The 16,710-nt window shown below is 38.2% G+C and overlaps 1 protein-coding gene across 4 annotated transcripts; it reads left to right on the top strand.

Annotated features, from left to right (window-relative positions):
• The first annotated feature begins 9,966 nt into the window (after positions 1–9,966).
• LOC148028238 (non-specific phospholipase C1-like) lies at positions 9,967–13,617 on the top strand. Of its 4 annotated transcripts, XM_087690020.1 has the most exons (5): positions 10,241–10,608; positions 10,702–11,904; positions 12,041–12,217; positions 12,753–13,081; positions 13,225–13,617. In XM_087690020.1, the coding sequence occupies exons 1-4, from the start codon at positions 10,545–10,547 to the stop codon at positions 13,064–13,066; spliced, it is 1,758 nt and encodes a 585-aa protein (XP_087546146.1). In that variant the 5' UTR covers positions 10,241–10,544; the 3' UTR covers positions 13,067–13,081; positions 13,225–13,617. The 4 variants fall into 4 exon arrangements, with proteins under 4 accessions (XP_087546148.1, XP_087546146.1, XP_087546145.1 ...); XM_087690022.1 differs by lacking the exon at positions 10,241–10,608 and adding an exon at positions 9,967–10,202 and having other exon boundaries at positions 12,753–13,614; XM_087690019.1 differs by having other exon boundaries at positions 10,242–10,608; positions 12,753–13,614.
• Positions 13,618–16,710: the final 3,093 nt, after the last annotated feature.

Raw genomic sequence — 16,710 nt, 5'->3', positions numbered from 1 at the left:
TTTTTAGCTAGTTTTTGTTGGTTTTTTGGAGATGAATGGATGTTTTGATGCTTAACTGGATAGTTTTGAGAGTGTTTTTAGAGAGTGTTGATTTAGGTTGAGAATGTTTGGGAAGCACATTGAAATTTTGGTTTGATTTGAGGAGTTTTGATGAGTGATGTTTGGTCTTGATGTATTATGTTGGTTTCTATTGAGCCTATTTTGGTTTTGTTGAGAGGTTTTGGTTATTGAATAAGTGGTTTAAGGTTTGATTGAAGATATATGGGATGTTTTTTGATAAGTTGGAGTGGTTTTGGTTTGAGTTATATGGTTTTGTTATTTTATGTTTGGGTTCTGGTAGCTTCAGTTTGATAGAAGAAGCAACATTTGAAAACTAAAGCTAAAGACTAGGAGTGAGAATGTCATTGGTCTACTGTAAAGAGTCACTGTAGTGGCTCTGGTGACCTTTCAGATTAGCCATACCTCTTGGAGGGTGTCTCCATGACCAAATGAAGATTATGGGTATTCATTCTATATTCTATTCCATTGTACAAGTGATAGAGAGTATCTATGAGAGGGATAGCCATTTCTCTACCAAAATATTGCATTTGAGAGTGCAATTGTGAGATATTGAGATGAAGACTATGGATTATTGTGGAAGAGATGAATAAATTCTATGTTATGATTTCCATTCAATCGTGAGCATTCCTTTATGTTCATTTCTTTCTTCGTTTGTGTTTCTTGGAAGATGTGATGTGCTAAATTGAAAATCCATGGCAAATATTCTATATGATGATGCGTGAAGATCTTGTTTTTGTTCCTATTGTTTCATTTGGTGGTGCTATAAAGAGATGAATAACATGATTGTTGGTCAGACAAGATAGTTTTTCTTGTAGCTTTGTCCATGTATGTGCCTAAGATCAAGTTTTTAATATCTTACCTAGTACAAAGTCTTCGATCTCAAATATTTTCTTGTGCAGATGGCAATCCAAGCACCTCTTCAAGGATTCAAAGTCGTCAAGGAGACCAAGAATGAAGATGAGAACATCCCCTTCACCCTCCAGCAACAACAACAATTCAATGACTTGAAGATTTTCTACATATTTCATTGAAAACATATTAGTGTATGTTTTTGAACAAACCACATTATGGTACAAATGGACGTGTCCCAAGTAGTATTGAAGCTAATTTTACTTGAACAAACCACATATTTCATTAAAAACATATCGATGCATGTTTTAGTACAAACCACATTATGATACAAATCAACATGCCCCAAGCAGTAATGAAGCTAGTTTTTTACACAAATCATATTATGATATAGATGAATACTCCCCAAGTAGTAATGAAGGTAGTTTTACTTAAGTCTTTCTAAGCCATGAAAATTTGATATTAGCCATTTAATCCATTCAAGAATCATTAAATTTTCATGGCATGCTACCTCATTGAAGATATTCTTGAGGTAGGGCAAGGGAATGGGTTAAGAATGGTGGCCTTTTTTTCCTCTAGGTTGCTATATGTCTCCTATCATGAATACCCGTCAATGTTCAACTACTAGTCGCACCTTTTCATTGGCCACATGCTTCTTGAAAGGATATGTGTCTCCTATAATGTGAATTGAGTTTGAGAATATGTTCTATTATCATTTTTCTCAAATTGCTAAAAGACATTGATTTTTTAATGTCATTGTTAAGGTCAACAAACTTAGAAGGTTCGAGCACACGGTGCGTGCGCGCGCGCGCGCGCGCGCGCGCGCACACACACACACACACACACACACACACACACACACACACACACACACACACACACACACACACACACACACACACACACACACACACACACACACACACACACACACACACACACACACACACATATAGAGATGTTCTAGGGAAGAGACACATTTGGGCTTTGTTCCTAACAATGAGACTAGAATAGAGAAAGGGAGAATGATAGCTAAGGTGGTTGGTCTCCAAATCTTTTAGTGTCTTGAGTATCTAACCTACATTTGTTTGTAACACAACTGTGTTATGGCTACCACAACACAAAGCATACTTCTTCAAAGCCCATCCAAACAAGCTCTCATGAAGTATGTACTCCAAATCTCTCGAATGTATTGAATTGTAATAGATTAATAAAGGAGATTAGGTGAAATTTTTCCTTCAAACTTTGGTTCAAAAGGGCACTCAACCTTATCACCTAGAAAGAGACAATCAATAAATTGGACTTGGCAAAATATCCTTAGATACTTCCAAAGTAATGCTTTAAAAGTCAAACGTGCAAGTAATGCTTTTGTACTTCCAAAGCAAGAAACTCTATTTATTGATTTTATCCTTGGATACTTGGTCTTAAGCAAAACCCATAAAACATGTGTCCTTTCCTCCGTCAATAAAGTTCATTAGTTGGTATCATGCTTCTCATGTTTATAGTTTGTTAGTGTCCACTACTACTAATAAACATTTATATAACAATTGACTTAGAGTACTCTACAAAAGTTCTCATGTATTTTACATGATATTAGTACTTTCTCATAAATAAATAATTTTCTATTTCTTTTAGGCACAAGTGATTGTGCATGGAATTGTGATTATAGGGCTATCTCATTTATGCTCTCAAATTCAAGAGATGGTTTGTTTATTTTACATTTTGGTAATGATTTTGAGAAAAGTTAATAGAAACATACTAGAAACTTGAAGGGCTCATGCCTTCCTTATAATGCATGATATCTATGTCAATTAACGAAAAAAAGAGTGATGTAGAGCTTAATGAAATGGTCTAGAGAAACTCTACACCATTTTAGAATTGCTCACAAAAATGTTGATGTAACAATTTCAAGACCTTATACATCTTAATTGCCAAGCTACCCTTGAACAAAGTATAAATCAAGGAAGTACACAATATTTTGCACAATCCAAGGTCTTTTATATGAGGTAATGAATCTACCATTACTTCAAAACTGTCTACTACAAACATAGAGTCTACCATTGCCCATGTGTGCCTTTCAGAGTTTTTGGTAGAAGTAAGAAATTTAACATTCGTTTACTTTTATTCTAATCTAGTCCTAACTCATAAAGTATACGATTTTTAAGACCCATATTAAATGATGCATCATAGAAGTAACAAGGTGCTTGCTCCAAGTCTAATGTTGTATCATGTCAAAATGGTTAATCATACATGTTTTAAGATGGGACCCCTTATTCTTAAGCAATGCTCTAAAGACTTAAATCTAGGTACACCCAAACATATGCTTTCCATGTGTTTGCATATTAGAATCTCTCAATGAAGGTTTCATAGCAATTTTTGCTATGATTCCTTCAAGCATCCATGCGTAGACTTAATAGGTGTTATTTCAATCTAAGTTATGGTAGATCGCTAAAAAAGTGAGAATTGGATCTCTTCAAAATACATTTCAAATATTCATCATTTGAAATGGCCATTTTTAACTCTATGATTTGCTAACATATAAAGGTTCTAAAACCTACTACATAACCCAAGGGTAGTATAAGTTGATTAACACATATAAAAAGACAAATAAGTCATTGTCTTGCCTCCTTTCATGTTGATGGTAGCCTCCTCCATGGCATGTCCTCATTCCTCTCCCAAAAAGCATAAATCAAATATGACCCTATTCTCTTGCTAAAATCACAAAGACCAATTAGACTTTTATTTACATTGTCCACTTCTTCCAAAGTACATTCTCAACCAAGGAGCTTGTGGAATTTTCATATTTTTTAATATGTGGATAGGAGCCATCTTGGTCTATTTTGAATATATTTTTGCTCAGCTTGATATTCTTGTAGAATTGGCAATTGCTTTTCAAGTAAAGAAAGAAACAACACCAAAAAACCTTCACAAATGTATGTTGTAAAGTAAGGATGGAGGAACCCACATATCTAAAGCTTTAGACTAGACTTCTTCAAATAAATATAGAAAGAAAACTACCTATTTGCAAAATGTTTTCAAGGTGGGATATTGTCCCTTTCTATGCACTTTGCACGTATCTAAAGTGCAAGTTTTAAAGTTTGACACTCAAGCATTCATTTTGATTCATATCAACTAATGCTAGAATAAAATCAAAAAAGTGATACCAAACCATTTTCAACGACTATTGAGTTTAACACTTACTTACTAACTTGAAATTCCTTTGTATTTTGAAGGACAAATTGTAGATCTCAAGCACTTAATTTTGTTCTCAAATATTTATTAGCATTGCTTATAAAGGCATGCTTGGCTACTGGTTTGTCTTTCTTGTTCAAGCTTTGAAAAGTTTGATTTGTGAGCAAATCAAAGGCTATATTCATGAATGAATGCATTGGAAACTGGCTTAATCAAAGTGACTTCAAAAAGGAAAAATATCTATTGGCTCCCTTAAGTTTTGACTTCTTGTAATAGTGTTGGAAGGAAACTAAATAATTGCTTTTCAAACAATAAAAGTTTCATTTATTTTAAACAAACAAGGGGCATAACAAGGTAGTATGAAATGGAAATGCAAGTCAATTTGGCTTAAAGTTCCTATGAAAGCTAACATGAAATGAGTTATTACATAAAACCATGATAGTTACAAAACAACTAATTATAAAACCTATTTTGTGTGGCCAAAGAGAGAAATGAACCTAATGCTAGCCTTAATATGCCAAAACTGACCCAAATCCTCCTTAATGGAGGATGAGAATGTTTCATGCATGGTTTAGCAACATGGATTAATTTAACATCTCCACATGTTTAGAATACATAAATTTTATGATGAATACTTGCTTTACATTTCAACATCTCCAAATGTATGAAAGATGTAGGGGTACATCATATATCCATAAGGATATACCATAAGACCTAGTAAAGGTATGGAAAACTTTAATAGTAGGGCATTTGCACATCAACACACATGCTAGGTGTGTCTTCATTTGAGATCTCTAGGACAACATGGGAATGCATGCATGCAAACTTCAATACGAAGATCCTACAAGAAAATTCTGGATACTCTTGAGAATATGTGACAACAAGGTGGGTCTTAGAGAGGCAAGGTTGCTCAACAGAGTATGATGGAGAGTCATCTAAACTTGGTATATTGAAAGACGTGTTGTCTATGTCTAGTGCCTGTTGTAAGAAGTTGGTGCTAGTTGAGAGATGTTTTTGTCCTTGGGTGCCACCCATGGCTGCCATTATAGGCTCCAACAAGGGGAAAAACCACATTATAGTACCTTGGAGTAGTTAAAGAGTCTGGGAACAATGGCATCCACAAGAATTTTTAAACATTTTCTTGTGAGAGAAAATTGGCTTTTTTCCCTTGTGTTTTCCCTAGAGTGTTCAACATCATGAGCTTTTGTGTGGGAACTAATAGCCCCTACCCCAATCACACCTAGTTAGGTGTGTGGTCCCTCCCTGCCTCATGCTTGTCATTCTCATCTTTGTTTCAACTAGCAAACTCTTTCCTGAGAAGGCAGAAGACAAGCAATCACTAATCCGCAACTTCCATCTCAAAACCATGATGACGTGCAGCTTGGGGGTTGACATATTCCATTATGATTATGGATAGATTCAATATGAGGAGCTCCATGCAATTTATCCACACCAAAGGATCAAGGAAATCCAGGAGAAGTTATCTAGATTATGATTGTCTATCCCTTAATCAATAAAAGGAAGATTGATAGATCTATCGAGCATAATTTACAATGCAAAATACAATTAGGAAGAGAGGGATTATAACATAGAAAGATCATAGCATGGGGCACTAGAACACCACCTCTCCAATATATTTTGTCAAACATTTTAAGACCTCAACAATTATTTGTTTTTACTAACAAAATTTATGAGAAGAGATCGCCTCCCACAATTTCTAAGATGAGTGTACTTTCAACTTAACGCTTAATGACATTTGACATTTTGGCTATGCTAGAAGCAAATTCAAGTGTGGAGCTTTTTTCTTCTTTTATAGAGGCAATGTTGAAATATTTGGCGACTGTCTAGAGTTTTTCTAAAGTTATGATGGGATTGCAATCTTGTATATGATGGTGAGGAGCAATACCATAATGATGATGGTAATGCTTTAGAAAGAGATCAAACAAGGGATATTGGCATTAGAAGTACTTGTAAGTAGAGGTAACAAATCAACTTTTTTTTTCTCAATAAATGCCATTGTATTGATAAATAAAGGTATCCCATTTGAAACCTGCTACTGCCAATGAAGCTTGCATAGCAACAACCCATACAACTAGCAAAAAACAAAAAGTCACAGAAGACCAAAGAATTGGCAATTCCACTAACTAAAGCTCCTTGCACAAGCTACGAGGTGCAATATTAAAGACATGGGACTTAGATCGATTCTTCCTACACATGACCAAGATTTCTTGCTAGAGGTCATCTACCTCATCCATGAGGAGGCTTTGAAAGCTTTTATGCATTACTAAATTCTTGATTTCCATATCCTTCTAATGGTCAAGCCTCTAAGGAATTCCAAAGTCTTGAGGTCTCATCATTGGGATTACAAGCATCACAAAAAAAAGAGTTTTTAAAGTTACCCTCCGATCAAAACCAACTTTCTCCATCCACTTGCTGATTGAGCTTCTTGACTTTCATATATTCCCAAAGTAGATGGGTAATTTATTCAGTATTCCTTCTACAATACTTACAGACACTAGGGAGGGGCATTCATGATTTTGAAAAGTTTGTCTCACGTGGGTATCCTCCTTGTGGTGACTTGGCATGGTAAGACATTGATGTGATGTGAGGGAGTAGCAAACCGCACTTTCTTAAGCGGCCATTTCCATTGCCTTATGGCGCCATGGGAAAAGGTGTGTTGCCAATCTATCATTATTTTGAGATAAATGTTATTCTTTGGGACCTCCACATCCTCCCTCTTCCTGCACTCCAATAAAGGCTTGCCTTATGGGATGGCCCAAAATTAGATTGGGTTGGCATTGGCTTTGAAGTAGTGGATATGGCAGCTTTCCTCCACTTAGTTGTAGACAACCTTCATCCAATCCCCCTTCTTTCCTTTCAACTGGGACTTGATAGCCACCTCTTCCATACTCATCAAGGAGTGGGTAGCTAGATCCCAACAAGCATCCTAGTGTTGTAAACCCTTACTATGCATGGTTGATGTAGACCACCAACAACCTCCCATCCTTGTATGCTTCCAATGCTCTAGATCGAGTGTCCCAAAGAAGTGTCCCCCTTGTTGATGTTAGCTCCCTTCCATTGACATTCACCTAGGATCTGCCACCATGAATTATAGAGGCCACATGTGACTTCAAAGACACTAATCTTGACCAATCTCTTGATTATGGCCCAAGGTTGAGGCTCCTCCAATCGCTCAAGCCATGAGAAGGATAATCTTAAAGGCTTTCTATTGTAATTCCTCGAGGCCTAGCCCCCCTTGTGCTTTGGAGAGTGTCACTACATTGCATGCAATGCTTGACCATACTTTATTTCCTGCAAAGGACCATGTGAAGGCTTTGAACAGTTGATAAACCTCTTCTCATGAGCTTTTGGAGAACAGGAAGGCACTAAGTACAAAGTCCATTTGCAATTTTGAACAATAGAAGAGAATCATGGAGGAGCTGGATATGGGACGCAAAGAACAAGTGTTGGCACAAAACCAAGTTTGTGAGCAAGTACTTAAACTTTGAAGTGTGTATATTAGGACAACATGCCCTTTGTTAAGAATGGGAGGGCACAACCCTGAAATTCATGAATGTTGAAGAGAATTACACTAACTCTCCACCACACATTGTATAGCACTCATGTGCACACCACATGTTCATAGAAAGCTATTTTATTTTTTATGAATTTTGCTAAGTGATATTATCACTCATGAGTTTTGGATCATAGGAATGCCACATCAAGCAAGAAACAACTACATCACAAGTACTTGTTAGTTCCAAGAAGAGGAGAAAGGAGCAAGCAAGCATAGAGACCATGCTACCTCTCCATCGCATATATATGATATTGCTTTAGTTTTGTGTACTCTACACAATAATGCAATCACCCTTTTTCCTCATTTTCTCCCACAAAGTGACCTAATATTTGGCATAATTTTGTTTGTAAAAACACTATTTGCAACAAAATTGAGCAATAAGAATCAACAACTCAACAACTTATACACTCAATAACCTCAATTAAGTACCATAGCTTATCATTTACAATTACACATCATTAATATGAACCAAAAAATTATTTGCATAGCATTAGATTGCTAAGGTTGTGTTCAGAGATTTGAGGATTTAGACAAAATTAATTTTGACACCATTGTGCAACCTCACTCCTCTCAGGTCATTTACAAACTTAAATGAGGCTCTTTTAAGTCCTAACAACTTATTCTTTCATGTAGATTATAAGAAATAGCTCCTTAGGAAAGCGCCCACCATTAGAGGCTAACCATCTAAGACTATTTTTTGCTATTTTGGACATTGAGGTTATGTACCCCTACTTAACAATTCAGTTTCACTGAAGATTGTAGGAACATTATAAATATTTACAAGCATCAACTTTGGATGCATCAAAGAGTTAGTTGCTTTGCTAAGTAACTTAATGGTATCTTAGAGTCATGCCAAGCACATGTCATGACTAAACTTTTCTAGTGTCCGATAAGTAGAGTTAGCCCCTTTTATAGGAAGTAGGAGGCTTAAACAAGGTGCCACAAGCAACTCGATTTACTTGCTACACATCTAAAAAGTATAGCGAGTAATAACTGGATTATTCTAATGTCTTGTAAGTGAAGTAATCCCCTTTTATAGTGAGTAGAAGGGTTTAAAAAAGGTGCCACATGTAATTTACTTTACTTGCTATACTTCGAGAAAATATAGCAAGGCTACGTGTGGTATGGCCGTAATACGCATAGCCTTTCTTAACCAAGGATTGCAATTTTTTAACAATCAATTTATACCCGCATCGATTGATTCTCATCGTAAGGAAAAAAGGAAAACCGCAGGAACAGCTGCAAGCTGTGTTGTGATATAGTATACTTTGTTTTTTTTTTCCCCTGAGACGCTGAGGGAAAAAAGAAATTATGCACGAATAAATACTTAAATCATAAATCATAAATAGTAAACATTCCCGGAAAGAAACCTTTCTGTTGTTTGTACACGCGCAACAAAAAGTGGGGATTCGTTCGACAGTAAGTCGTATGCCGAATGATCCAGTGCCACGTGTCTGCCGACTGGCCACCGAATGTAGACGTGGCATTCGCCACCTGCCTTGTTCTGCTTGGATGCAATTTGCAAAGTCTTTCTCTCTTCTTCTTCTCTGACGCAAAGGATTCGGTTTCTTTTTTTTTGCTGGCTCTAAATATCTTTTGGTAATTACTTTTTATAAAGACCTTCCTTCATTGTCTCCATTTCTTGTTCGGCGTTATGATTATCTTTCATGTTTCATTGGAATTCTTCAGTTTTTAAGTCATCGGTTAATTCTACTAATTACTTTAACTTGCCTAGTAACCTTTTCTTAATTATTTTCTTTGTTTTCAGCACCCGATGTTTTATAATATCCAGTCCCAATATCACCCACAAAGCACGGCTTGTATTTTTCAATGTTATTTATTGCTATTATTACTATTTGTTAGTCATGCGTGCTTGTATTGAGCAAAAATAATTTATAAAATTATACAAAAAGTACCCGACTTCTTAGGTGAGGACAAGGGAAATTAGGAATAAAACAATTTGCAATTTTGCGGTACGTATGCGATCATGAACATAAAGTGGTCAATAATAATATTATTATTACTGAGCTTTCGACAAAAGAACGAATTTACGCAAAGGGGCATGTCAAAATAATCCTCTATTGTTGATTTTTTAATGAGGTAAATCGGGTTGAGATTTTGAAACTTTGTTGTGCGAAATTGTTTGTGTTAGTGAGGCAACTTGGGTTTGTCTTTGATGCAAAGACTGTTTAAGAGATTAAAATGGCGATGATGATCGATGATTTCAAAGTTCTGACGGTGAGCTGAGAGGAGGAAACCTGGAGATGACTGGTCTCTCTGATAAATTATAGATGCCGGGTTGCCAACTTGCCATTTTTCTTTGATAAGCACAGGGATCACTGATTCGATGATCTCATCAAACATACCTAAAGGCTAAAGCAGGAACAATAAATAGAAGGAGATTGGGGCAACATCGGGTTTCCTGCTGAGCACGTGAGCTGAAAAAGAAGAAGAAGAAGAAGCACCAGGGCAAGGCCCTGCTCCTTTCTTTGCAGCTAAGAAACAGAGCAATCGGACCCATCATGTAACTCCACCACCTGTTGATGCATCCTTCTCCCGCTAGCAGTTTCCATCATTCTGATCATCCATCTCCATTCTATATCATTTTCTTCGGCCGCCCCCAGTCCCCTTTTCCATTCCTCCCTTTTTGTCTTTGTGCCTGTCGTGGCTTTGCCCGCACCCACTTGTTGTATCCCTTCTGCCTCCATTATTCACGCCCTTTTCTTAAACCCCACTCTTGTTTTCCTCTATACTTACCCTAATTTCTGTCTTGCTACCAACCTTTCTTTGGCCCCCCCTCCCGGCAATCAGCAGATTGTTTATCCCAGCCTTTTGTTTCTTTCCTCCTTTTGTTATTATTTTCTTTATGGGTGCTGATAGCATTATGCGAATTTTCCTTCCTCCCTGTTCATCTCTTTCAATATTTTCTGGTAACCCACGTCTATCAGTCTAAAATGGTTCTTTTGAACTGAAAAAAGGCTTGCCCTTTTACTTTCTTCTAACGGGAGCATCGTTCATGGCAGGGGAGGAGCTAGGGGAGCTTGCCTGCGTACTTGAAGACGGAGCTTTACCTATGGGCACCGCTTGGACAGGCACCTCCCCTCAGGCAAAAGTGAAGAAGATATTGCAGTATTCTCGGCACACCATGATCCTGGCTCTGTTTCTTGCCTTGCTCTTGTTTCCAAGTTCAGGGGCAGTAGTGAAGCGCAGCCGAAAACGCATTGAAGGACCCATCAAAACTATTGTGGTGCTGGTCATGGAGAATAGGTCCTTTGACCATATGCTTGGTTGGTTGAAAAGACTGAACCCAGAAATTGATGGAGTGACAGGGCAGGAATGGAACAGGTTGAATGTGGCAGACCCTGATTCGCCCGTAGTGTACTTCCAAGATGATGCGGAATTTATAGATCCTGATCCTGGTCACTCCTTTCAAGCCATCAGAGAGCAAGTTTTTGGCTCCAATGACACTTCAGCTGACCCTGCACCCATGAATGGCTTTGCCCAGCAGGCAGAAGGGATGGCAAAGGGCTTTTCAAGGACAGTTATGAGTGGGTTCAGGTCAGAAATTGTTTCTTCATTTACATCTTTAGCTATGGAGTTTGCTGTATGTGACCGCTGGTTTGCATCTGTGCCGTCGTCAACTCAGCCCAACAGGTTTTACATTCATTCTGCAACTTCACACGGTGAAATGAGCAATGTCCGGAAGGATTTGATGGAGGGCTTTCCCCAGAAGACTATATTTGATTCTTTAGAAGAGTCCGGACTTTCTTTCGGTATTTATTATCAAAACATTCCAGCTACACTGTTTTTTCAGAACCTGAGAAGGCTTAAGTTCCTTAAACATTTTCACAAATATGAGCTGTCATTTAAAAGACATGCCATGAAGGGAAAGCTGCCAAACTATGTGGTTTTGGAGCAAAGGTACTTTGATCTGGCAACGTCTCCTGCCAATGATGATCATCCTTCTCATGATATATATCACGGGCAGATGCTGGTTAAGGATGTGTATGAAACTTTGAGGGCAAGTCCACAATGGAATGAAACATTATTGGTTATCACATATGATGAACATGGTGGATTTTATGACCATGTCTCCACTCCTGTGCAGAATGTCCCCAATCCAGATGGGTTGAATGGTCATATCGGTGATTACTATTTCAATTTTGACAGGCTTGGTGTGCGGGTTCCAACTATTTTAGTCTCTCCTTGGATCAACAAAGGAACAGGTACCTCTCCTTGTTGGTTTATGAAGTGGTGAATGTGTGATTATATTTTGCAACGCATAGCTTTTTTATCTCATCGTTGTACCTACCTTCATTTTGTAAATATGAATTAACCTGCATCTTTGCGGGCTATTTTCAGTTTTGCATGGGCCAAGTGGTCCGTATTCGCACTCTCAGTTCGAACACTCATCGTTGCCAGCAACAGTGAAGAAACTCTTCAACCTGGAGTCCGAGTTTCTAACGTCGAGAGATGCCTGGGCTGGCACTTTCGAGAGCATTATTTTTGAACGCAGTACACCCAGGACAGACTGCCCAGGTTTGATTCTGGATAACTCATTACTTCTAATTGCATCAGCCTGACTGCAGCTCTAAATGGATGCACTTTCTTAAGGCTTTCTGGAGAATATTATGCTTTAGGATACTCATGGTTTTAAACAAGGTAATGAAAAAATTGTTCTTGATCTTTTTGGTGCACCACCTTGAAGCTTAGACTTGCACTCCCACAGTTGTAACTGCGGTTTCTTTTTTCCTTTTTGGTTTTTTGGAGAAAGGCTTGAAATTTGAAAATGCTTTGGAGGTGTACCCAAGGTTTGAACTCGTGCACCCAACTGCGATTTTATTATTAGCAAGTTTCACTTGTTACACATCTTAGGGAATTGCCCAGCTCAGGGTATCATCTTCCCTGACATTATATCCAACAATATATTCAGCCATCGCAAACCCCTTTACAATGCATGGATTGAGCAAAGGAGTAAAATGTGTGTGCAGACACTGTTTGCAATCAATGCATTTGTCACAGTTATAATTGTCTTTTGTACAGGGATGTGTAATAGTTGATTGACTTTTTGTAGCAGAGCAGCTTCCACTTCCCCCTTGGCCACTTCGACCCTCACCTCCAAATGAGGATAGGCAGATGTCAGAATTCCAGGAAGAGCTAGTCACACTTGCTGCACAGCTTATTGGAGATCGAATGTTTGCAGAGAATGACTCGATGACAGTGGCAGAGGCAAATGCTTATGTAGAGAATGCCGTAGCCTATTTCATGGAGGCTGGACAGGTGCAGTTGAAGACAGGCTTTGATTTGTCTTCTTTTGTGGATGTGAAGTCAGCATTTATCATGGGGAAATCTGGGATGCTGAAGTCAGCCTTACTGCGAGGGGAGTGACAGCTGCATTTTGGAGTAGGAACACATCTTTATTGCAATGTCCTACCCTTTTTGTTATATAAGGACTTTAGTGTGTGCATAGGGATAATTGGTCTTATTGCAGACAAATATCTGCAGCACAATATTTGACCTGTATAATCGTGCATCCCACTGTACAGGATCATCAGTAGCAGCATGTGGTGTAATGATTCCATGGAGCAGCTTCAGTATGAGTGGCTTTTTCACATAGGCTTGCAATTTGACAAGCCTTGTATTTATTGCAGGATCAGAAATGAATCACTTTCGCGGTCACACGTTAAACTGGTGTACTCATGTTTGGCAGCAGAGATGCTGGTGTCTGTGAGCAGCAATGAGAGAGAGAGAGAGAGAGAGTCCATTACGGAAAGAAAGAGAGAGGAGTATATACAATCTCCCCTGCAATTGTATTTGTTTGCAATTGCTGGATGTTCTGTTTTTCATCATGTAATTGATACTCAGATTCTCCGACATGCATTTGAAGCCAATACAAATCTCATGTTGAGGTAAAACTTTAAATCCATCTGTAAAGGGCCAAGAGGTGTTTTTTCATAGACCATTTTTTGTTCCACCAATTTATGTTCGTTCACCTTTGCCATCCATTGCCATGGTCGTCACTGCTGCACCATCTCCACCGTTGCCACCACCACCGCAATCGTCACCCCCTCTTGCCATGGCGATTGTGAAGGTAAGGGAGCCAGTTTAGTGACAGCTACCAGGCCCCTTGTTGCAATCGCAAATCCCACTCAATTTCAATGTTGGGGTTATGGTGCCATAGTCACTTTGCTTGGAGTGAGGCCGCAATCAAAATTTTGAATGGTGATGCTTTGCTACCATGTGGTGGGGCTTGCAAAGCCAAGTCTTACACACATGCACACACACACACACTCTCTCTCTCTCTTTACCATTGGGATGTTTCAAAGGTGCATGGGAATACAATACAATACACTCTTAAATTCCAATCCTCTTCAAGCATGCCTTTGATTCTCGGAAGAAAGAGAAAACCTAAAACATTAACCGTATTAGACTTCCTAAAATTGCTTCTTTGAATAAGTTCCTAGTCTCACAACTCATCTCATTGGTAGTCTTGTTTAGTATTTGTTTAGGATATTTTGTAGTCTCATGGTGGATGGTATGCATGAAGTTGGAGGGAGATTCATTTGATGGGTTTTTCTAGATTGTATGTATATTAATATCCTTAACGTTTTAGGGTGTATTCTTGGCTTTCCTTGGTCATTTTCGTCTTCTTTTCTTGCATTCTTTTGTCTTGGTTCTATTGGATGTAAATGTGAAGGCTGAGAATGGTTTCTTGTTTTGCTCTAGTCATAATGTGATAGAGGTGTGGATTCAATTTTGAAAGGGACTCCATGCCATAGAGCTTCCCTAGAACAACCTTTTCCTTGGACTTGGATTTTGGTGGAGGACAATGATCCCCAACATGGCATGGTTGTAGGCATTTATAATAGATGATGATCTCTTTTCACAAGGGTGCACCTCTACCTCTCCTTGTACCATCTCCATTGGTCTCTAGTTGTACAAAATACTTCGACTTTCTTTGTCTTGGTAGATTGTGTGTGCACGTGCATGCATGTGTGTGGTTTGTCCTCTTAACACTTTCTTAGTTTGGGAGTTATCCACCATTTATTGACAAATATTAGTGTTTCGGACCCTCAATAGATTCAATCCTCATCAAGGTAAGGGTAATGGCAATGATCACCCTTAGTTGTCGTGGTCTTAGAAGGGTTTGCCAAGGTTTTTGCACAATCAAATCAATTATGATCCATCTTGTGCTCTTTGTAGAATACAATACAATGTGGGCACTCATGCCATGTGGGGTTACAATTGCACTTTGGACAAATTTTGCCTTTGTTCACATGGTAAGTAGTCCTTTACACTTGCTCAATCTTGTTGTGGAGCATGTTGATTATGCTTATCAACCTCCTCTCCAATGGTGGTGTCTTTTTGTGTGGTAGTGGGGTTTGACTCATCCTTGATGTTGATTGTCTACTCTCTAGTAAATGGCCCTTGATGTGTGTGATCTCATGAAAATTTGGCTCAAATCCTTGTAGTCAAGAGTGAGGTCCCTAGCTAAGAGGGACAAGATATTGTCATCCCTAATCTCTTAGTAAATGATTTGGATATGGCATAGGTGATAGGGATATTGTCTTTTGGAATTTTCTTAATGATACTACAAAGTTTGGTTACATAATACTCGTACCCCAACCCTCATACCCTTTGCTAGGTATCCATCAACTTGATCATGAGATTGCCCCTATAACTTGTGGGACAAATCTCGATATGGCATACGCAATAGGGATATCGTCTTTTGGAATTTTCTTAATGATATTACAAATTTTGGTTACATAATCCTCATACCTTTTGCTAGGTATCCATCAACTTGATCATGAGATTCCCCCTATAACCTAGTGGGACAAATCTCTTAGTGAACATGGGTTTGATTTCATGATAGTGAGCATCAGTGGTATCATCTATTGAGTTATACCACATGCATAGCATCCCAAGGCTTAGCCATAGAGACATCACAACTATGCTCAAATGGATCTACAAAGTCATAGACATCATTGGACCCTTTGTAATTATCTATTTCCTTGGCAACAATGGCGATCCTAGCAAAATCTTAACTATTCATGGACTTGTGATCTTGCACATAAGATTTCTTGGCGTGGGAGGGAGGTTGAAATAGAAATATTACTTGCTAGGACCTTCAAGTGAATGACTATGCAAAACTACAACCAATGGTATAAGAAGAAAGTTGTTTGCAAGTAGACAACAATGCTACCTAACAAACACTCTTAGATGCCCCCTTTCAATGCCAATCACACTAGAATACAACATGTATCTAAAGGCTAAAGTTCTATGTTATTAATTATCAATTTATTCCAATCCAACCAAGGATTTGTGCTTGTAGTCGTCCATAATTGTTGCTACTAAATCTATGGGAAATATTGGGCTACTTCTTCCAATGCTAGTGCCAAATCCAAGTAGTCACGGCCCTCAACAACATGAAGAATGTGGGCAATATAAAAAAATTAAAGAGTAGTCTTTAGGAATAAGTGATGCAAATCTACATCTAGTATAAACAAGATTTGTAGAAACTAGATTTGCAAGAGTGATCTATATGTAGAGATGGAAAAGGAACTACCCAAGCAAATGAGCCAATGAATACATGTTTTACACAAATTGATGCCATGATGAGTTATTAGCACACATTTACAAGCAAGTTGATATAGGAACCCTACCCAAAGATCAAGATAAAGCAATGATTGCACTGTTGATGACATAGGAAGAACATGAATACATCTTTAGCCATCACTACGTAATGGTCAATGAGAATAAACTAAACTTATCATAATATTTATCTCAAACTACTAGGCTCATCTCCTCATTTCACACCATTTTCTATAAATTGGCAGAGAGGAGATTCAACACTTAAGAGCAAGGTCAAGACTAGAATCTCATTCTTAAGGGAGTAGTATGCCATCACATCCTCCATTGAGCAAGTCAAATGTCACATATAGTGATGAATGCTAAGCAAGGTAGGGCCATCAATACTTCCAAGTGTAATCTAACTTCTATGGCTCCCTTGTCTCTGAAAGCAAGCTACTATG

This window comes from Lygodium microphyllum, chromosome 12 (genome assembly GCF_053477565.2).
Source record: "Lygodium microphyllum isolate KBCC chromosome 12, Lygodium_microphyllum_v1.1.10, whole genome shotgun sequence".
In the NCBI taxonomy this organism is placed as follows: Eukaryota; Viridiplantae; Streptophyta; class Polypodiopsida; order Schizaeales; family Lygodiaceae; genus Lygodium; species Lygodium microphyllum.
This window is presented reverse-complemented; position numbering and strand designations above follow the sequence as displayed.

What these genes read in the sequence shown, in the direction of transcription:
- LOC148028238 (XM_087690020.1), top strand. Translation starts at nt 10,545, where the DNA reads ATGGGTGCTGATAGCATTATGCGAATTTTCCTTCCTCCCTGTTCATCT. An exon ending in TTGGATCAACAAAGGAACAG is followed by an intron (nt 11,905 to 12,040) that starts GTACCTCTCCTT and finishes GGCTATTTTCAG; the next exon opens with TTTTGCATGGGCCAAGTGGT. An exon ending in ACCCAGGACAGACTGCCCAG is followed by an intron (nt 12,218 to 12,752) that starts GTTTGATTCTGG and finishes GACTTTTTGTAG; the next exon opens with CAGAGCAGCTTCCACTTCCC.